General features: G+C 43.2%; 1 protein-coding gene across 5 annotated transcripts in view; it reads right to left on the reverse strand.

Moving 5' to 3' along the window:
- ARHGAP26 (Rho GTPase activating protein 26) overlaps nucleotides 1-22,352 on the reverse strand; it is a 354,648-nt gene that overhangs the window by 144,720 nt on the left and 187,576 nt on the right. For all 5 annotated transcript variants that reach the window (XR_012896344.1, XR_012896345.1, XM_006128543.4 and 2 more), the window contains exons 15-17: nucleotides 18,482-18,569; nucleotides 14,764-14,822; nucleotides 12,340-12,445 (exon numbers count right to left, since the gene is read on the reverse strand). Coding sequence is in view for 3 of the 5 variants with exons in the window: in XM_006128543.4 (XP_006128605.1) it covers nucleotides 12,340-12,445; nucleotides 14,764-14,822; nucleotides 18,482-18,569 (253 nt within the window). In the remaining 2 variants the exon portion in view is untranslated. The remainder of the gene's footprint in view (nucleotides 1-12,339; nucleotides 12,446-14,763; nucleotides 14,823-18,481; nucleotides 18,570-22,352) is intronic.

Genomic DNA, 22,352 nt, shown 5'->3' on the forward strand with positions numbered 1-22,352 from the left:
TCTGCAGAGTCGCTATAGGGGTTGCTCCCAGAGCCAGCGTGAGCTGACTAGTCCCGGCTCACACCGGCTCTAGGACAACTGTGGCTGTGCATTTTAAATGTAGTAAAAGCCACTGGGTAACACATAGAAATCTGTAGGAGAACATTTTTAACTTGCTCGGGCACTCATTAATGGATCTCAAAGTTTCCATATTATTACAAGCCAATTTCAAAAAACAGCTTGAAAGGGAAGCTTCAGAACTTAATTTCATTTCCAAGTTTGATACCTACAATAGAGGTTTAAACAAAGACCTTAACTGGATCACCCGCTACATTCCACATCCTAATGACAAAAAAACCCAAACCCCAGGTACTTAAGAGTACTTTGAACCTTCTCCATCAACTTAATTTAGCATGGAAACTCTAACTGGCTATTCTTTTCCCATTTTTCTCTTTTACTTTCCCTTCCCAGCCCCTCTCCTTCTCTACTATTTATTTGTACCCTGGACCCCTTAATCCCCTTTCATCTGAAGAAGTGGGTTGTGCCTACAAAACCTCATGATACCATCTAGATTTATTGTGAGTCTCTAAGGTTGTGCAGGACTACTTGTTGTTTAAGTTTTTTCTGTTACAAACTAACACAGTTTATAGTTTCTATATGCAGTTATGTAACTAAAGGAAATCACATCAAGTGTTTAGTTCTGCAAATTGTTTTTGGCCAGCTCCCATGCATTCCATTGTTAATTGCTCTCTGGATTAATTTTGATATTTTATCTCCTTGAATCAAGAGAATAAAGCCACTAATGTTATATAAATAGCTTGGGGAAGGAGAACAATCTAAAAATTGACATTAACACTTATAACTACTCTGGTGCAGTGCGATTGAAAGGAAAATTCCTGGTAGATACAAAGGTCGGTGTGGCAACTTTCACCAACACGTTATAATCTTACTCCAAGAGCAGATGCACCTGCACAGACTCAGTGATCATCCTGAAGATCTGACACAAATGTAATTGTTTTGAATTTACACATGGAACTTCTCAGACTAAAATACCAAAAATTAAAGTTTGCTCAGTGTGGGAACCCCAGTAGGCTCCATGTTCCAAGAAATCAGAGATCTGCTGTCTACAAATCAACAAGCATCATGGGCGGTTGGTGCAGCTGGGCCTGGGGGAGGCACCTCTCACCCCCTCTGCTGAGGCTCCACACCTCGTGGGGAGGTGAGTAGGTGGGGCAGTGCACTCAGTGTGCCCTAGCCTCCCCAGAACACCAGGAAGGGGAAGAGAGGCTAGGAGATGCATGCACGCAGTACAGCTCTCAGAGCACCGGGGGAAGGGAGGAGGTCACATGATTCCAGTCCCCCCAGTCAGAAGCACGGAGAAGGTGGATGCTGGAGGCAGCAACACTCCTCCCCTACAGTGCCTACAGTAGGTGTTCGGGGGAGTGTGGCTGTGGAGGTGCCTGGTGGTTTGGGAAGGGAATGCCTTCCCCTGCCTAAGCCATTGGATGCTTGTGACAAGCTCACAGCAACATATGAATTGCCAGACTAGATCAGCCACATGGTCCATCCAATCTAATACCTAGATGCTTCAGAGGAAGATGCAAACAACCCTGCATTAGGCAGATGTGGGATAATTGTGGAATGAGGAGTAACGGTAGTTCGAATTAGGATCTTTAATTCGAACTACGTACTCCGTGCCGCGTGTGGCCGTGGGCACGGAGTTCAGACTAAGGGGGATTTAAAAATGGCGGCATCTGGGAACATGCAAATGAAGCCCGGGATATTTAAATCCCGAGCTTCATTTGCAACTCTGCTTGCCCTAATTACCCTACCTAGCTCGAACTAACGAGCTAGTGTAGATATACCAAAAGAGATTCTCTTCCTAAATCCTGGCAGCTAAAGATTTGCTTAAACTCTGAAGCTTTTGTGCGTTGTACATCTTTAAAAAAATATTTACTATAAAAGTGCTGAATATTGTTATCCATGTAAAAATCCGAGTCCTTTTTAAAATCTTACTATCCTGTGACAATGAGTTCTACAGTCCAAGTATACATTGTGAGAAACATCAATTTCCTTGTTATCAATTTTAAATTTGTCACCTTTCAATTCCCTTTCATTGTATCCTTTGTTCTTCTGGGGTGAAAAGTTGTTCCTGATACACTTGCTGACTACCATTCCTAATACCAGGATGGGCATAGAAGCAAACAACACTGAAGCAATCTAATGAGCTGTATTAATCTATGTTTGAATTACTATTTCTTCTAATCAGGTGATTCTCTTCTAATTCCACAGTAGGAGTAAGCAAGATCATAACCTGAGATTTCTCCTAGGAGTTAACCACAAACACAACCAGAGCTCTGTCCAGGGCATTAATGTGTCTCAGTTCAAAATGATTAGGACATGAGTATCTTGCAAAATTAAAGTTTTCCACTGAAGTAAGAAAGAAACCACAGCAACAGAAGGAGGAAGGAACTCTGTTTAATTTTCTCATGCAAGGGCCAGAGAGTTAGTTTGATATTTTCTTCTGTCCACCAGATTGGGAAAAGAATGTATGAAAAAGAATCATCTGAAAGGCTCCAGAGAGAAGTGGAAATTTCCCATCAGTCCTAGACCAGAATGGCCTTCTGGTAGTAGTGCATAAAACCAACAAATGAACAGTTAACCTATTAGCTGCACAAATGGCAGACGTGAGGATGAGGTTGCCATGCTAACAAGAAAAAGCCTAACTGCTTGCTGCACCTTCAGGGAAAAAAGCCTCTGAGATAAATGCCTACAACAACCCATCCCCTCCTGAACCTGCCTTTTGGTGACAAAACAGTGAGAGCGTTTACACTATCATGTGATGTATGCAACTTTTGTCGGAAAAACACCCGGTTTTGTCAACAAAAACTTCCACCTCTGAGAGAGACTTTATTGTCAACAAAGAGCCAGTATGGACTTTGATGTTTGTTTTGTCAAGGGAACTGGATTCCACCAGTATTCCACAATGCCTGTCCCGATGGCTTTGCTCAGTGTTTTGTGATCTCTGCTGCCCTGAAAACATATATCCCTGCCCTTTCAAAGCTTCAGGAAGTATCTGATAGTTGAGAGAGCTGCTCTGTTTGGGGAACAAACAAAAACCAAATCATTGGAATGTGCCTGTTCTGCTGCTGCAGGGGAAGGACTGGAGAGACGGCTGTATTGCTTTGACATTCCTCACCTCACAAAGCTATTAGGGAATCTTAAGAAGTGCAGGGAGCAACTCTGCCTTCCCACAATGCTGCACTGTGTGATGCTTACCCACATTGCTAGCTCCCCTGTCTACAAAGATTGCAAAGCAATGTGGCCATGAAATGTTAACAATGGGAGGCAGAAAAACTGGTTTGATTAGTTTTCACTTTTGGTGACTTTTGCATGTCGACCGCACTTTTGTCACCAAGCCTTCCCAATGTAGACATAGCCTTAGTCATTTGCTGAATGTCTAGAACAGGGCTATTCAACTTGGGAAGCCCCGGAGGTGACAATGATACTCACAGCACGTGCCAACTGCCGCAACGTAAATGTGGTTGAATATACTTGCAAATATATATGCAAATAGCTTCTTTCACACTGACAGGCATGAATACAAAGATACAAAGGCAAGACTACACCACACGCAGGCCCCATTTAAGTCAGTTCTGCTGATATTAATAAAATGTAGTATTTACCTGATTTCCACCCATATGACAGCACTTTTAATGAGCAATGACAGTCCAAGAATTTAACTACTAAAATGCATATCAACAGAAGACTAGTTTTTTGTTTTGGCTCCCACCTGCGAGACGTGTGTTGATCCTCACGTAAACCCAAACTGCACTGCAGGCTGCATATGAACGGGCTACAGGCCACATGTTGAGTAGCCCTGGTCTAGAAGTAAGTGCCATACTTAATGCCCAGGGGTAACATGGCCTCCACCAAGATATTTAGCTTTGCCCAAAAGCAGGCCTGCAGTGTTGTCCCTTTTTCATAAGTGCAAAAAGCATATATGCTCCCCTGGCCAAAGATATGACTACACAGAAAACCAGTAGCAAATGCTATATTATATTTGAGCACACTGTCCTGGCAGTATTTCTTGTCAATGACCCTTCTGTAAGAAAATTACTTGCGACTTTGATAAAAGTGTTTGGAATTAGTTTTATTTCATATCCCATACACTTATCTTCTTTCCTTCTACATAACCCCACGCTAACAAGTTAAGGCACGTCTAAACAACGTTCTATTTTTCGAAAGAGGATATGCAAATTCCACAGGAATTTGTATATCTTCTTCCGATCTCACTTTTGAAAGCAGAGCTTTCGAAAGTGAAAGTAGTCTGGACACGGTTTTTTTGGGGAAAAAAAACACAAACCTCATTTTTTAAGGAAAAGCATTTTTTAAAGAGTTTTTTTTCCCCGAAAAAAACCATGCCCAGACTACTTTCACTTTCAAAAGCTCCACTTTCGAAAGTTAGATCAGAAGATATGCAAATTCCCACAGAATTTGCATTTACTCTTTCAAAAATAGAGTATAGTCTAGACATAGCCTAAGTGAGCCATAATGTAGAAAGACTTAATTTCCTGTCTTGCCTGACATCAGAGTTGCTGTCTTGCAGAACCAATGGAAACCAAAGCTGAGAACAATCTGTGCTATGGATAATGAAAACTACTGTGTTGGTTAGAACAAGAAAACCAGAACACACTATTGTACCAAAAGCATAGGAAGCAAGTTTCCATGGGCCAGGCTGTAATTGTGACAAATTAAAAAGAGATTTAATTCTACTAAATATATGTACACACACTTCAGACACAATAAATTTAAATGTTTTGCTATTTCACAAGAAAAGGAAATAGATGCACAGCCCAGAGAAAATGGCCAGTCTGTTACCTCAGGCAGACAGGAGATGTTTGCATAAAGAAAGACAAACAGAAAGGGATGATATGAGTCACAAGGGAAATACCCTCAAAAGCACCTCAGGAGCTTAGGATAAAAGGTGCTATAGAACTGCAATGTATTTATTAATGAGCATTTCTCACCACAACAACAAAAAATTCTAAGACATAAAAATAAATGGATGAGACTACAAACAATCTGACTCCTGAAATGAAAATGGATCAAATTATTTCCGTTCTGCGTCTCCAAAGCAATTACACCTTATTTAAACACCGTTAAGGGGAGGTGTGTGGGCAGAGTGGATGCAGTGAAATCTGGTTCCAGAGACCAAGAGGTGGTGTCATCAGCACAGTTGCTTGGATACCTGGCAATAAAGGACTTGACTATACTCTGCTTTGCGCTGGTTTAACTAAACCGGTAGAAGAAAAAGCTTTTTTATTCAATCAGTATAACGGTCTACTGTTTATGCATTTAGAAGACTATAGCTAAGTGTTTAAGCTAGGGTAAAAACCTCAGTATAGAGACCAACCATAACAAAAAGGTGTTAGGCCCACAAGGCATTTAAATTGCTAAAAGCCTTAAAAGTTTGCAAGAAAAAGCAAGTTGCTAGATGGCATTGGGCTTGTGGCAGTTTCTTACAGAGTGGAGGATAGCACATTAACTGTTGCATCTCCTTCTCCCACCCCCAACGGAAGAAAAATCCCAGTGTTTTTTAAAACATATATATATATATAAATTAAGTACTTTAAATTCAGAGTGGCAAGGAGCTTTCTAGGAAATAAAGGTTCTACAAGGAGACTTCTTAATTCTAGCTGATTTTATATGAAATGTTTTTAATCTCGTTCTGCAGTTTTGCCAAAAAAAGTTTTTCCCACAGATTTAAAATAATTTTAATTTAAAACACACATTTGTGTTTCTATGCATAACAGTAGTTGCCCCTTCCAAAGGAACAACTGTACAGTATCAAAACTTATGTCAGACTCCGAAATTAAAAAGCTACGGGGGGGGGGGGGGGGGGGAGAAGATCGATTTTATTTATTCTGACCCACCCCCGCCCTCGGCCATACCTCCTCATCGTACATTCATGCCACTGATGAGACATTCCAGGGCTACTTCTTGAACTAACAGGGTTTAGCCCTGGTACAGTTCTAACACTGCAATGACCTACTATGTAAGGCTATGTCTAGACTAAAAGCCTCTTTCGAAAGAGGCTTTTTCGAAAGAATTGAAAGAATCTTTCGAAAGAGAGCATCTAGACTGCAACCACTTATTTCGAAAAAGCAAGACGCTTTTTCAAAAGAGCACTCAGGCAGTCTGGATGCTCTCTTTCGAAAAAGCCCTGTTTGCATTTGAGAACGCCTTTTTTTGAAAGAGCATTTTTGAAAAAAGGCGTTATTCCTCGTAAACCGAGGTCGAAAAAACCACCGTGTTCTTTCAATTTAATTTTGAAAGAACACGATGGCAGTCTAGAGGCAGGGGAAGTTTCTTCGGAAAAAGGCCTCTTTTTTTAAAAAAAAACTGTTGTCGAGATACACCCTAACAGAAATTTCCACATCACTAAAAGAAAAATGGGCTTCCAGCCACATTGCCAGAAAGAAACAAATGTCAAATGCCAGTGCTGAAGTAGAGGTTGGACTTCCCTTGTCCAGCACCCTCGGGACATGACCGGTTATGAACAAGGGGATTTGCTGGACCAGAGAGGTCTCTTTTTTTCCATGCTGCTCTGCTGCCAGCAGACTAGGCCTCCAGCTTGGCCCTACTACTCTTGCCCCAGCCTCTTAAGGCTTTTTAGCTGCAGCCAGGGTCAGAGCGGCACGGCCGGAGCTCTGCAGCCAGGAGTCTGCAGCCCCAGACAGGGCCAGGACCAGAGCTCCTTGGCGGCCTCTGGGGTTGCAACAAGGGTTGCCAGGTGTCTGGTATGTGGTCTCTGTCCAGTAAAAAACCAGAAAATACCAAGCGTCTGGCAGGGGGAGCGGTGAGCGTGGGGATTTAAAGGCGCAGTGCCTCTTTTTTTTTGTGCAGGTTTTTTTTGTTTGGTTGGTTGTTTTGCTCAACCAATTTTTTTCCCCACCATGTTCAGTATTTTTTTTTTTTTTTAAAGTATCTGGCAACCCTAGTTGCAACTCCCCTGCTGCTGGAGCTAGAACTCCTTGCCATGTCGCATCCCTCTCCACTGACATTGGGCTTCTGGTTGAGTCACTGGTCCCCCCCTCTCCCCCAACCATGATCCTGCCCTACCGCCAAACCTCGCTTTTCCTGGGCTCTGTGGTCTAGGAATACCCAGGGTCGTTCCATACTGGAGAGTTCTGGTTAAGGGAGGTACAACCTGTACGGAACTACTTTTATTTATTTGGAAAAAAAATCAGTTCAAATGTATCCACCAAACTCTAAACAGAATGCAGGGATTTCAGAATTCTATTTGAATTTGCAACATTCTATTGAATTGAACTTAATTCCGCCACAAACCCAGGAACCCGGCATACTTGCTCCTCCGAGGAAAAAATGTGAGCTGTAACAGATGGATTAAACAACAGAGAGTTCTGTAACTCAAATAAGTGCTCCTAAAAATAGCTTTTTTGTTTCCACCTTTTATTTATTAAAACACTTTGGACTTCAGTTAAGTTTCCTTGCTCAGCATGGGTTATTCTTTCACACCAGCTTTGAAACAAACCGCAAGCCCTTTTTTCTGGTCATCTAATTTCATTATAACTTCTACAAGCCTCTCTGTGGAAATTCTAGTTGATACATTCCTCTCGACATAGACCTTTGATCCGAACCCAGCCTCCTACAGAGATACTCCTGAGCTAAGCACTACAAACATCATCTTCTTTCCTTTTCCACTTTCTTTTAAGTGATCACCTAGCCCAACAGCAAAACCCACCTTTGCCCCAGGTTTGAAGAGTCTGTTTCTATACAAAGCAGGTGGGGAATGAAAAACGGTATTCTATACTCAAGTACCACTTGCCACATCCAAAGCACCTACCTCCTGCACTCAAAAGTCCAGCTCTGTAAGGGCCACTCTAGCTTAGATAAGTGTTTGGGCACTTCCTAGGTAATGCTCTACCTCACACGTACTCAGAGTTCAAATAGGAGACATTTTTAATTTTTTAAATTAATAATTGCCATTTCAAGAGTATTGACCATATTAGACATTTTATTAACAGTAGAACCTCATAATCCCCATTAATTGCTAAGAGTCCTAGTGAAAATTAGGGAGAAAGCAAACAACATAGCTCAGGAGGGAGCCTACTAATTTAATCAATGCAACTTACATGTATTTAGAGATGTTTATAAGGAGCTAGCAAAAAGGTACTATTTAGTGGGTTTTGTGAAAGAAGCAAAAATCTCAGTAACATTGGGGCCTTATGCCACACACTATTTCATCTTTGCTAAGAAATTGGGAGAAACAATGGCCCACTGCATATGCAAATTATGCAGTGTATGGATTATCAAAGTAAATATTATTCACTTGCATTCTGTGCATCAACAATGGAGACGGGATGATTTCTTCTACCCACTGGAAGGTAATTTTTTTTTTAAAGAATGTATCTGTTCTGTTTCTCCTAGCCCTAAACATGGTCATTATTCACTTTCCATAAGTCACCCCAGACTCCACTGTGCATACTTTCCATTCTCTTTCCATAGCCTCTCCCCACCCCCACAATGTCTGTCCCAATCCCAACTATCCTCTGCAGACACTAAGTAGAAGACAAAGCTTAAAATCAACTGCACACTTGATTATCCCAGTAGAGGTTACTACTTGTCCAGTCAATAGTCTCAGCCATGAGGTCACAGATAGGCCAAAGGGACTAGGGAATGTTAAACTTCATTTAATCGGCTGATCGAGTAATCAATGGAATTTCCATTGACTACTCGATTAGTCAATAACGGGCAGAACTGCAGAGCTTCAGTGGACTTAGCTCCTGGCCCTGGAGGTAACTCAGCTGCGGCTCTGCCTTTTAAATGTATGAAGAGCCACGAGGCTCTTAATACGTTTAAGAGGCAGAGGTATAGTGGGGTGACTGGGCGCAAGTTGGGAATCAGCTGTCCCAGCTCATGCCCAGTCGCAGACTGTAATCTGGGACCAGGCACGAGCCAGGAGAGCTGATTCCCGGCACATGCCCGGTTCTCCCCTACCTCACTTATATCGGGACTGGAATTATGCTCCTCTAACCCTAGATATAGTAGTGCCTCTAGACCAGAGAAGTATTGTTCAATATATGAGCTTCTCTAAACAAAGGACAGACAAAGCTTCTCTCGCACAGCAATATACCTTCATATATGAGGCTAACAGAAGGACTGTAATGAGTGCAGGCTATTTGATGAAAGCATATAATCCATGGAAGGACAAAAGTTTTCGATGGGGGCCACTCCAAGAATTTGGAAAGTGGTTGGGGGTGCACTTTTCTACTATATTAATGGAAGGGATGTGGGGACTGGGATGGAGTTTGGGTACAGCAGGGGGCTTTGGGTAGGGATTTGGGATACAGAAGTCAGGGTAGGCTCTGTGAAAGAGTTTGGGTTCAGGAAGGTTCTTACCTGGGACAGGGGTACAGGACGGGAGGAAGTCTGGGAGAGAGTTTGGATGAAGTAGGCAGTTGTGACCTGGGAAGAGGTCTGGGGTACAGGATGGGGTGCCAGATGCAGGGTCTAGCCAAGAGGCACTTATTGTAGGTGGCTCCTAGCTGGTGGCCCAAAAGGACTCTCAGGCAGGCTCCCTGGCTGCTGCAGTTGCACGCACCTCTCAAAGTGTCCGGCTGTTGGAGCCAGATTGTATCTATGCATTCATCCTCACAGAGAGAGGGGCAGCGGGTCCCTACATGCTGCACATGCTCACTAGTACTGCCCTTGTTTCCAGCCTACAGGAGGCTGCAAGGATGGCGGTGTGAGTGGGGACAGGATGCAGAGACCCCCATTTCCTCCAAGGGGCACATAATGCACAGAGTCACACACTTTGGCCCCACCAGCCAGCTGCTTTGAGCAGCATGTGGGTAGGGTTGCCAGATGGTTTCAGAAAAAATACCCAACAACAACAAAACACACCAGGAAAAAAAAAAGGCCCCCAAGAGTTGTTAAGCAAAAAAAACCAAAACCAAAACCAAAACCCCACTGTTGTCCCTTTAAAAACCGCGTGGTGAGGCTTTTTGGCCCTAACAGGCAGCCAGCAGCTGTCCGCCTGCCATCTTGCCTCCCTGCACTGGGCCGGACAGCTCCCTGCGGAACCCGGTAAGCACTAGGGTTGCCAGGCTGCCTCCGTATTGAGCCAGACAGCCCGGGATTTTCACCTCCTGGACAGGAAAAAATAAGAAAGTACCGGACATTTTAGGTGTCCGGTATTTTCTGAAATTTTTTTACACAACAGGAGTAGGGTTGGCAGATGGTTTAACCAAAAATACCAAACACCCCCTCCCAAAAAAAATACAGGGGAAAAAATTCTGTTGGTGGGGGGAGGGGGGAGAGAGGGGAAGACCAAAGTTGTTGAGAAAAAAAAACTCAGCATTAAAACAGCATGGCCCCTTTCAGTGCGTGCAGAGTCAGACTAGGGATAAGAACAGGGTAGCAGTTGACCAATAAGACCCAGGGCAGACATTGCTTCCCCTTGGTCTTTAGGCTTTTAGTTGGCGGCCATTTTGTTTCCTTGATCAAGCCAGAACACAGCTTCCCTGTGGAATCAGGTAAGCAGGAGGTCCGGGGGCAGCAGGCTGGGCCCAGTTGAGGGGACCCCAGGGAGGGGTGGAGGCCAGGTGCTGGGCCCAGTTGCTGAGCATGTCGTAGGGTTGCCTGGTGTCCGGTATTTTTGCCTCCTGGCAGGGCAAAAAAAACCCCCCAGAAAATACCAGACATATTTTCTGAATTTTTTTTTATTGGACAGGAGTTGAAAATGTTGGGCTGTCCGGGTCAATACTGGACACCTGGCAACCCTACATGTGGGGCTGCAGCAGCCACAGAGCTTGCCTAAGATCTTGCTAGGCTGGATCCAGTCCACAGACTGTATTTTGCCTGCCTTTGTTGATTGTGTCTAAGGAACTACCTACAGAGTAACCCCAGTCAAAATAGATACCTTCTTATTTATAAGCAAAACAATACAGCTATCTATTAATATTAGCAAGCGCATACGGGCAATGCTTCCTGGAATTGAATGAATGCCTTTGCACGCCCTTTTAGTTCAATATTCCAACTAAAAAAAAAAGAGCAGCTGTTAGAGCAACTTCCCCTCTTTTCTTGGGAGAAGCTGTGTAATGGGAAAAACTGCTAAGAGCTATTTAATCCTTAAAAATAACACATTTCTACCACACTTTTTTGTTTGTTTGTATTTAAATCCTTTCTCTCGCTCTCTCTCTCTCAACAAAGTTCTGCTAAAACAGCACAATGTCCATTGTGTTCTGTTGTTCCCCCTCGCTCCCAAATACCACAGTGAATAGATAGGAGTTCTCCTTTAAATAAAACAATGGCCACTAAAAGAAAAATAATGCAAAGCACTGAAGCAGTCGTGAGACTCATGGTTTAATACCTTGTACATATTTGGCTGGTGGAAGTAGTTGGAACTCCCTCTCCTTTAGCTTGAGCCAGTAAGCGTTTGAGGTTCTGAAAGTACGATCTAAACCAGCTTTTCTGCTTTTTAAAGGCCTTGTTCTAGTTCCATGCAACAGTCACAAATGTCATAGGAAACCAGCTGGAGTCTTTTTGGAAGCACATTTCAAGTTTGTTAAATAAGTTTTTATGATTCCCCAACTTTTTATTTACAGGCTACTTAACTCATTCCCATATTTCCTCAAGTCCTCACTAATCTTTCCTCTATGAACAATGAAGCAAAGGCCAAGTATGATTTCCAGTCGCTGAAGCTGGCTCAGTCACTCCGGTGGTGTTGTCACTTTGAACACTAACCAATGAGCTTGATGGTAATTATGAGGGCATATTACAGGGCATCCCTATCACTTTAATGACAACTTTTCCAAACCCTCTGCCCAAAATGTTTCAAGGTGACCTAAGCACCATCAGTGTGAGAAATCAGGCTGCATAGAAACAACATATATGATGTGGATTTGTAGCCTACCATATCACTGTGATAACTCTGATTACTTTATAAGTTTGATTTGCTTTTAACCCCTTTTATTCTGGCCCCACTAATGCAACCCCTGAACAACTATCACCTATTAACATGTCAGCAGAGCACCTGCATTGTACCTTGCAATGTCTCAAATGACCATATAGCAAAATAGTAGTTAATGAAAAATGGAGCACCACAAATGTGGAATGATCATACATGCCAGTGAGAAAGTTCGAATTTCCTCCCTACTGCATGTTCCCCTCCCCCCCGTCCTTTTTCGCATTAATGCTTCTTTCACACATAGGTTTACAGTTCTCATTATGCAGTCAGATCTAACTCAAGACCACATACACAAGAAATGTTTCTAGGACTATTAACTTTTAGAGATGATGGAAAAAGAGATCATATCGAAGCCATGCACTTACTTTGCCAAGTGGTTCATAAGCATCTGCAGCATCTGTCTGTTTTTTTCTGGGAGTCGATGCACAAGGTTGTGGATTTCTGAGATTCTGGATTCTTGATTCTCCAGCTCTGCATTGGGAAACAAGATATTATTCCATCTGCTATCTGCTCCCTTTTTTAATACTAAAAAAACACCCACATCAGGACAGAAATTCAATCAGACATAGGTGTCTTAAATAGAGCTGGGCGGGAAAGGTTCAAGAAGCACTGAACTTAGGAAGAAGAAAATCCAACGCACAACTACAAAATGTGGATATAACTGGCTAAGTATTGCTGAAAAAGATCTGGTGGTCATAGCAGATCACAGAGTTAATATGAGTTCAACAATGTGGTGCAGTTGGGAAAAAAAATTCTGGGTAGGGATGTGAATGACTAGTCGCTCCCCACTCCTCCCCCTCCCCCCGCTTGCTGCTTCTATCAGAAAGAGGCAGAAAGGGAAGGAGAGGAGAGAGTGCTTCAAAGCAGCAGTGCCATGTGGAGCCCAGGGTCTGTTGCTTTGAAATGCCGCGTGCAGCCCAGGGCCGGCTGGGAGAGCAGCACTCCCACTTTAAAACACCGCAGGGAGCACGGGACCAGTGGAAGATTGCTTGAGTCCCCCACTGGCCCCGTGCTCCCCGCAGCACTTTTACCTTTGAAGTGCAGCAATAGCCCCAAGGCTGTTGCTACACTTCAAAGGCAGAGGTGCCCTTATCGACTAACTGAATAGTCGATGTACATTTTTAAACTTCCCTAATTCTGGGATGTAGTAACAGGAAAGTGCTATATTTAAAACATGGGGTGCAAATAAACAAAATTCTCAACCAGCATGGGGGAGAAGACACACCAGTTAAGGGGGGGCCATGTGACTCTGCCCGGCCCCCAGCCCAGGGCCCCCCACAATCTTCCCTTCCCCATCCCATGTTACCTGAAGGGGAAGGGAGGTGGCTGGTACAGCACTTGAAGCAGAACAACCAACAGCTCCTCCTTTCCCTGCTACCACTCCCAGGGGGAAAGGAGTAGAACTCACAACTCTACCACTCCATGGATCTGTCCCATCTTTGTACGGGGCTGAAGGAGTGTGGCGATGGAGGGGGAAGAGAGGGAGAATTTGTCTCCTTTCCCTATTGGGAGGAGCAGCAGGGAAAGGAGCGGAACACCAGAATTCCTCTGGCTGCCATCGCACTTCCACTCCCACCCCACCCCAGATCTCAGCCCTGTACAGAGACACCTGGCAGTTCAGTGGAAGGGCTGGGGATGTCCGTCACAGAGTTTTTCCAGTTCACCATATTGGCTAAAATTTACTATCTGGTACGGTGTACCACCCCAGCCCAGTCCACTTGCACCGCTGATAAAGGCAGTTGTCCTTCTTTCCTGGTATTAGTGAGGTCTCAGTTGGAGTAGTGTGTCCAGTCTGGAGTGTCACACTAGGAAAGATGCAGACAAATGGGGAGGGGGGCAGATTCCAGAGGCTGGCAGAAAGAAACAAATTAAAAAAAAAGAAGAAGAAAAAGAAGAAAACCAGACTTGTAAGGAAAGATTAAAAAACTGGTCATGTGTAGTCTTGAAAAAAGGAGAACAAGTGTAGCCTGATAACAGACTAGAATATACATAAAGATGGTTATGAAGAGGATGGTGATCAACTGTTGAAGTAGATCAAGAAGTAATTGGCTTAATCTGAGGAAGGCAGAGTTTATCAGGACAGCTGAACATTGGTACAGGCCTTCCAAGGAAGGTTGTGGAATCCCCATTATTGGCATTCTTAAAAACAGGTCAGATAAACTCCTGTCAGGGTTGGCCTAAGTTTATTTGGTCCTGCCTCAGCCTAGGGGGCTGGACTAGATGATCTTGGGGTCCTTTCCATCCATCCATAGCTATGCTCTCATGACACTAGGACAGAAAAATGTTTTTCCTCCCATTTCCCATCCACCAGCATCTACACTCATTTTCTTTACACTGCACCCCACAACAGCATGCTCCTTGCATCTTAATTCCAAGTAGGGATGTGAAAGTGTAGCTAGGTACACAGTTAAATGATGAGCCTGAACTCTTAGGTTAATCTTCATAGTCACACACAGGCTCCTGGTACATGCAGGGAGCTGTCCCCTCCCCCCACACTGCTGCTTCTGTATCAGGCACAGCAGCATGTGTGGGGTGAGGGTGGAGGGGGAGATATGAAGCAGCAGTACATGCAGGCGCCTCCTGTCCGCCCTCCCCTGTGTGTAACTGCTGAAATTTTCAGTGGTTACATGTTTACTTCATTAAATGCATTTTAATATCCTTAATTCTGGTTTACAACATATACCAAAGTCTGTCTATGCATCAGAAGTTCAGTGGGAGAGAGCTGGGTAGAAGTACAAATGAATTTTTCTTTTTAGAAGGCTATGACAAGCTCACATGCACAAACTTACTTGCTGCTTTGATGAAGCTTCTTTGAAACTGGTACATCATGAGTGGCCCAGGCAGCATTCTGGAACAGGAATAGCAACAAATACATCTTTGAGCAAAAATAATCACTAAAATGCAGCTTGGAGTCAGCTGTTACCATAAATTCATTCTTAAATTATTAAGGGAACAGCTAGACAATACCAACTATCCTAACTAGTTTCGTGTCATCAGAAAAAAAACGTACTATACAAAGGAGACTTTCCTCTCTAACTAAAAGAGCTACTACAGCAGAATCAACACATGATAAGCCTCTCTGTATTCATTTGTGTGTGTGTGTGTGTGTGTGTGTGTGTGTGTGTGTGTGTGTGTGTGTGTGTAAAATGAAATACTACAACAATTTAATGTTAAAATGTGTTACAGAAAACAGCTCTAAAATTTTAACAGTCATCACCGTCATAAAGAATTTTCCACATCCATCCATTTTTGTGCCTTGGAAGTCTTAACTCTCATTCTGAGGGAAAGCTTATGTAAATTTTGGTGCTGATGGAAGTGAAGGTCCAATAACACTGGCTAGAGAAGTGTTTCTTAAACTTTTTAAGACCGAGGAACACCAAACAATAATTTTTTTTCATGAGGAACACCATGGATTTTTTGTTGAGCAAAAAAAAAAAAAAAAGTTATTGAAGAAAAAAAGGTCACCTGCCCCTTTAAGGGTGGCCATTTTGAATTCTGTTGTTCTCCACGGCACACCTTCGGCTTGCCACAGAACACAATTTAAGAAACAGTGGGCTAGAGCTATGCATGGCACATGGTAGTACTGTGCTAATTCTCTCCATACAGATCTTAAAATGTACCACAATCTTGCCCTTCAGATTCTCTGATAGTTTAGTCATAGGGTTCCTCACAGTCTGAGGTGTATAGATTTGCCTATATACCTCAGCCCTGAGCTGTGAAATGGCCTGCTATTCCAGTCCTGTTTCTCACATTCTCAGTCTTCCCCATATACCTGATTCCTCTGCTAACAGTTCAGAAACTCAGGAGCAAACACTGCCATCCATGAAAAAGAGTTGTGTGATGGCTTTTGTTTCTTTCTTCTGTGTTTTAACAATACAAATGAGGTAGGCAGAAGTACACTGTTCATAACAAAATATCTAATGCTACCTGCGAACCATAATTTTAGTTTATGGATAGATCATCCTATCTTTAATATTAATTGTCAATCCATAATTTGATGCAATAGAAATGAAAATTAAGGATCAGAAGGAGACCACTATCAGAAGCTTGTAGAACCTACAAGTCCACTCAGTCCAACTTCTTGTTCAGCCAATCACTAACACTAACTAGTTTGTTCATATATATAGGAAAGACTGTTGCCCATTTCTTATTTACAATATCACCTGAAAGTGATAACAGGCTACTTTTGTTGCTGGCATTGCAAGGAATATTTGTGCTAGATACGCTAAATATTCATATGCTCTTCATGTTTCAGCCATCATTCTAGAGAAAATGCTTCCATACGGATGTTACTTGTTAAAAAATGTGTTAATTAAGTTTGTGACTGAACTTCTCGGGGGAGAATTGTATGTCTCCCGCTCCATAGTTGTATTCACTTTCTGCCATATAGTTCATGCTATGACAGTATCAGATGATGACCCAGCAGATGTTGATCATTTTAAGAACACTTTCCCTGGAGATATGACAACATTATCAGCGTGGCCACATAGCCTCTAGATTAATGGCTTAAGCATGAAGGGACATATGAATCTTTAGCCCATCTGGTATGTAAATGTCTTGTGACACTGGCTATGATAGTGCCATGCAAATACCTGTCCATAACTTTCAGGTAACATGTAAACAGTAAGTGAGCAATATTATCTCCTTCAAATATAAACAAAATTATGTGTCTGAATGACTGTCTGAACAAGAAGTGGGACTGAGTGGACTTGTAGGCTCTAAAGTTTTATATTTTTTTATTTTTGAATACAGTTGTTTTGTACATAATTCTCCATTTCTCAGTGCAGTTTTCATGATAAAGAGACTATACTACAGTACTTGTAATGAAAGAATTGAAAAATACTATTTGGGGTTTTTTTTCAAAAATATTTGTAATAAAAATATGTATAAAGTGAGCACTATACATTTTGTATTCCATGTTGCAATAGAAATTAATGTATATTTGAAAATGTAAAAAAATCAAACAATATTTAAATAAATGATATTCTATTATTGTTTACAGCCCAATTAATCGCACAAATAATCACACTAATTTTTTTAATTGCTTGACAGTCCTATTTATCACCAAATAACTAATAATCTCAAGGGCACCAAAGGAAACACTATGATATTGGCACTAACATTCCTCTCCACTGTATCAGATTTTGCTGGACTAGTGCTTCAGTAAATGATGTTACAGGTCACACCTATACAATACTAGAAGATAACCCAATTGTAATAATGGCATTAGTTTTCATGTGGTTACACTGTACCTACATGAAAGTTCTAAGCCTAACTATCTAAGAAAACCTTATCAATATTCACGGTCTTTTTTGGAAACACAAACACTGAACTTTCTGCCACTAAACCATCAGGAAAACAGATCTACCAGACAGCAGCACACTGGCATGCACTGAATCAAGGGACAAATTCAGTGAGGTTCACTTATGGCTTTACCATTTGTGCAGCATTCAGTAAACTCTCAAAGTTCTGCCCAAGCATGCATGGAGTTCAATGTTAAAGGCAAGGTGGAGTCTTTAAAAAGCAGTGTCTTAGTTGCTTTCAACTAGGAATGTGAAAGTTAAACGGGTAATGCATACCGGTTCCAATTCACTGGTAGGAGGCTAGGGCAGCTCCAGCCCCACGAGGCCCACCGCAAGCAAGCCTTACCCTCCCCCCTGCAGGCCATGGCATGCCCCTGCCCTCTCTCCCCCACATGTTACACCAGTGATTCCCAACCTTTTTCCCATGGCGGAAACCCTAAAATAATTTTTCATATCCTGAGGAACCTCTACCTATGAAAATGTTTGTTTGGCCAGAAAAAGTTGACAGCGGGGAGCACAATTCAATTACTGTGAATTTTTTTCAAGAAAATTTATTTGTAAAGAGGGGTGTGTGTGTGTGTGTGTGTGTGTGTGTGTGTGTGTGTGTGCATTTGAGCTTACATTGTAAGAAAAAAATGGAGTATTTTCCTGTCTTTTTTTTTGTATTATCTAATCTTTTTTCAAATATCAAATATCCTCCCCCTCCTGCCTCACTCTCTTTCTCTTCTCCTCCTCCTCCTGCTTCTCACTCCTGGAGCCCAAACAGCCGCTTGCTCCTGCGTAACGGCCCAGCTGAGCAGCGCAGAAGTCAGCCGAGCGCCAGGGCGGGAGGCGAAGGGTGTGACAGATGCTCCAGGCCCTGCCCAGCATTATTTATTCCACGATTGCTCGCTGAACCCCTGATGATGGTCCGCGGAACCCCAGTTGGGAAACACTGGGTTACATGCTGGCTCCTCGTCAGGGAACTTTGGGAAAGGAACTTCCAGGAAAGTGGCTTCGCTGAAGCTCTGAATTATGAAGCTTATTGCTTTATACTGCAGAGCCTGAAGCATGTAACCAGTTATTAGCAGTTACGTGGTTGCCTTTTAAAACTAATTTTTTCATCCCTATTTTAAACTCCTTCTCTTGTCAAGAAACTTGGGTAGCGGGTGAGTTTACATATTTATGAATAGATATAAAACACACAGGAGGCTTTTCTCCTTACCTTAAGTAATTTTTCAATGCACTGGTGATAGTCTTTATCTCCCACTCTGCACAGATCTCTGTTTCTGTTTCAGAGGCTGTTTTGGGATCTAGGGAAGAAAGGCAATGAAAGAATGAGGAGCCCAAAGAGATCACATTAAAGAACACAGTCACCTCCAAAGTTGCTACTGTAGGGTTATCTCTGAAGGAAAATCTCACGGCCCTGTTTGGAGAGGTTTCTGAGAAATTACCACCACCAAGAAATACTTGGAGCCTTGCGAGCTGTTCCAGTTTACATGGATATGGATGAAGACAGCAATCAGAGGGGGGACACTAGGACTCACTTGCATGTGTTCAAAAGCAAAAGGAAAAGGAGCTGATAACTCCTAGGTCAGTGTTTCTCAACAAGTGGTACAAGTACCCTTAGGGGTACCTGAGAGAAGTCTGGGGGGGGGATACGTCAACACAACTGAAACTTGGAGAAAACTGAATTTTTGTTTTAAGTTTTACAGCGCTTTATTATTTGTGTACTTTTTAAACCCAAACATTTCATCGCCCACCCAGCTACAATTAAGTTGTTTAAACAAATGTGTTGCAATAGTAGGAAAAAAACTGTCTCTGAAAACTGTAGGTACTGGGGGTACTTTTTTTTTAAAGGGGTACTTTATGGAAAAAGGTTGAGAAACACTGTCCTAGGTTATGAGACCAATGATTTTGTTTCAAGCGTGATAATAAAAAGGTTTCAAGGCACTGCTGTGCTTAGGTACTGCAATGATGGGAGCAGAACAAATATCAAACTAGATACACACTGTTTAATTTAGACTTTGGGGCACAATTGCAGTATAAACAAACAACAAAACAACAACAGTTATAAGAACAATAGCAGGAAATCGTTCCTAAATGACCGATAAGTGATTTTAGTACACAGTACTACAAATTAGTAGTGGGGAATAGACAGTGACCGCTATTAGCCAGGGCTAGCTGTATCATACAATTAAAGCAGGCAAATATTTGCCTAGGGCAACAAAATTATAGGGACAATATGACATTCAGTAACTGTGTGCATGTGACATGGGGAGCTGGGAAAAGCAGATATTTGTATGCTTGCCCAGGGCAGAAGAACCACTAGACCTGACCCTGGTGGCAATTGAGGGGAGAAATATTACACATGTGCTTTAGCCACTTTATTCTGCCAGTGGAGTAAAAGAAGGAAACAAAGTTGTCGCACCCAGCACTACAAAGCAGGACATTGGCACAGCAGTATGTCAGCAAATTATCCACTGTGTCACTTGACCTTGTAGACTCCAGCTTACAACACCAGAAACCTGCTGTCAGTCTGGCAAAAGCACTCTCTGGCATTTGCTGCTAGAAGGTGGAGGGAGAAAACTCAGGCCATAAAGTTCCCATTGGCTTGCAAAAGCAAAAACATCTGCAAATATCCTCAGGGGCCCTGCTGGCAGAGTTCAACTGCATGGAAGCTTGTACATGATCAACTTTCTCTACAGCTATACGGGTGACAAAGTGGGGTATTCTTGTTTATTTTGATGAGGAGAGAAATACCAAAATCTGTTTTTAAATATTGTACAGCAATGAGTCAGGGAAGCCAGCTCACATTGGGCAGGTTCCTGGCTTAGAAGAATCATACTTCGGTTTGTTTTTTCACCTCTGGCCTCTTGATGTCATTCTATTAGTTTCCTACATCCTCTTCTCAGCAGACTGTTCCTTGGCATCCTTAAAGATTTTTTTTTTAAATGTCTGAATCATTCCGCCCTATCCCTGGAGTCAAATGCAGAGATTTACAAAAAACTTCTGAACTTCCACAACATGAGCAAACTCTGGAGATTGTGTCAAACATAATTGCAAATCTCTTAATGCTAGGGGCAATCCGGCTCAAACAGCAAGACAACAAAAGACAGAGCCTGGCTCAAGTGAGCAGAAATTGGCAAGTTTTACATGTGCAAGCCATTGCATGAACCACATTTAGTAAACCAGCTATTTAGCCTTTGCCTATGCCAGGTCTCCAACCAACCAACCATTATGTAACATTACAGAAAAAAAAAAGATTCAAATAACAGTCAGGCTATAGGACTTTTTATAGCAATATGAGGCAAGTCTCTCAGAGCTTAAGCACATCCATTTTAATACACTGTATTTCCAGGTCAGCCTGTCCAGAGACTCCCAGGCAATCTTTGTTTTCAGAAAGGGCTGCCAATTTCTGCACTTCCCTGCCGATCTCTCTGGTATGCTGGGAGATGATGTCTTCTGATCCTACCTGGGAACAAATTAAACTCTGCTGGCAGGCAGTGCTGTGGGTTCATATTCACATCAGCAGTTTCCTTTCCCACGCTGACTGTTGCTCTCTACACACCTGCTCAGCGCAGCTTTAACTTTGCCCTTCACCTTCTAATTCCTGACATTGCAGCTGCCCTCTTTGCCCAAGAAGAGTTGGTTTGGATTCAGGAGCTGGTCCAGGCAGTCACTGGGCTCAACACTTAGCAGCCCAGAAAGTGAGGCGCCTCAGTGAGGAGGGGCAGCCAACACCTCCAGCTTGGCAATGCAAAGCACTAACCACCCGGCCTGTCCCAGGACTGTTTTTAAACTTTATGAGTCCCAAATGCAAACATTCCTTTCCATGCCACCATGAAGGCACAGAAGGAGAGAGGATCCATTGCACCCGTTGGACAGGGGAAGAAAACCACTGCACAAACAACGGCCAGATCAGAGTGAACCAGCAGCTCACCTTTTATGTCCACATGCTCATTTCCCCAAGCTTCTCCAGCTATGTCGTGGTGAATGGCTACTCTCCAGCTCTTTCCTCTGGCCACAGAGGCATAAAAAAAACTCTTCCTTTGGCTGGCACAGACACACATGGAAGGAATCCACTGAAGCTATGGATGGCTGCCTTCTTCCAGCCCACAAAGACCAACTTGTCCACTTTTACCTCCCTGCCAAAGGAATGCTTTTCCCCCCAGTGGCAGCTCCCAGGGCAAACTGAATACAGCACTAACAACAGAGCCTGTCTCGTGGTTCTGCTACAGCCCAGCAAAGCAAAAATGTAATTAGCAGTGAAAAGGGGGGCAGAGGACCCAGTCATGCAAGATCCTGCAGAGTGCCCTCGATGCCTTGTTCCATGTTCACAGAGGCTCAAGACCTCGCAGGATCAGGCCCTGAACACAAAGGGAATGTTGGGCACAGCTGTTTTCTTTCTGGGTTCTCAACTCTCTGACTGCCTCTGTGTCCTCTGGCCCAACAACCTGCTCAGCCCACCTGTAAAGACTGCCAGGTTTGGCTCCCCGCACTCCAACTGGGCCCAGGAAAAATGTGGAAGCACCTTGGCACATTCAGAAAGGATTGGTCAACAAATGGCTGTAAATGGTTCTTCCGCACCCTCTGCTGGATGATTTCAGGCGAGGCTTTACCAGGCCCCTTCCTCCCCAACCCAAAACAGGCTTGGCATCATGGTGGCCCGAGCAAGAGGCCATCCCTGGAGACCCTCTTGGCTCCTCAGCAGTGTAAACACACAGGATGAAATTCTGCACTGCACTTTACAGAGGCACAATATAAACTTTGCAACGGGGCAGAAGGAGTTGGGGTGAGGGGCAGCATCTGAAAGTCATTTTGTATCCTGCTAATCCTAGGCTGCTGCAGGAACTGAAAATGACTCAACCCAATCTGCTTAGAACTTCTGCCATGCACAGCATCCACTCCAACTGCACACCCTGGCATATCCCTATGCTGGCATTTATGGGGTGAAGGCACTCACAATGTCTGTGTCCAGGGAAATTCTCTCATTTATTCTACGTTTATTTTTAAATACTGCTTACTCCTCTCCTTCCCCTAATCTCCTCCAGGGGCCTCCCTGCCCTTTGTGTGCATCTTTTAAAAATTCACTT

Source organism: Pelodiscus sinensis, chromosome 17 (genome assembly GCF_049634645.1).
Source record: "Pelodiscus sinensis isolate JC-2024 chromosome 17, ASM4963464v1, whole genome shotgun sequence".
Classification (NCBI taxonomy): domain Eukaryota; kingdom Metazoa; phylum Chordata; order Testudines; family Trionychidae; genus Pelodiscus; species Pelodiscus sinensis.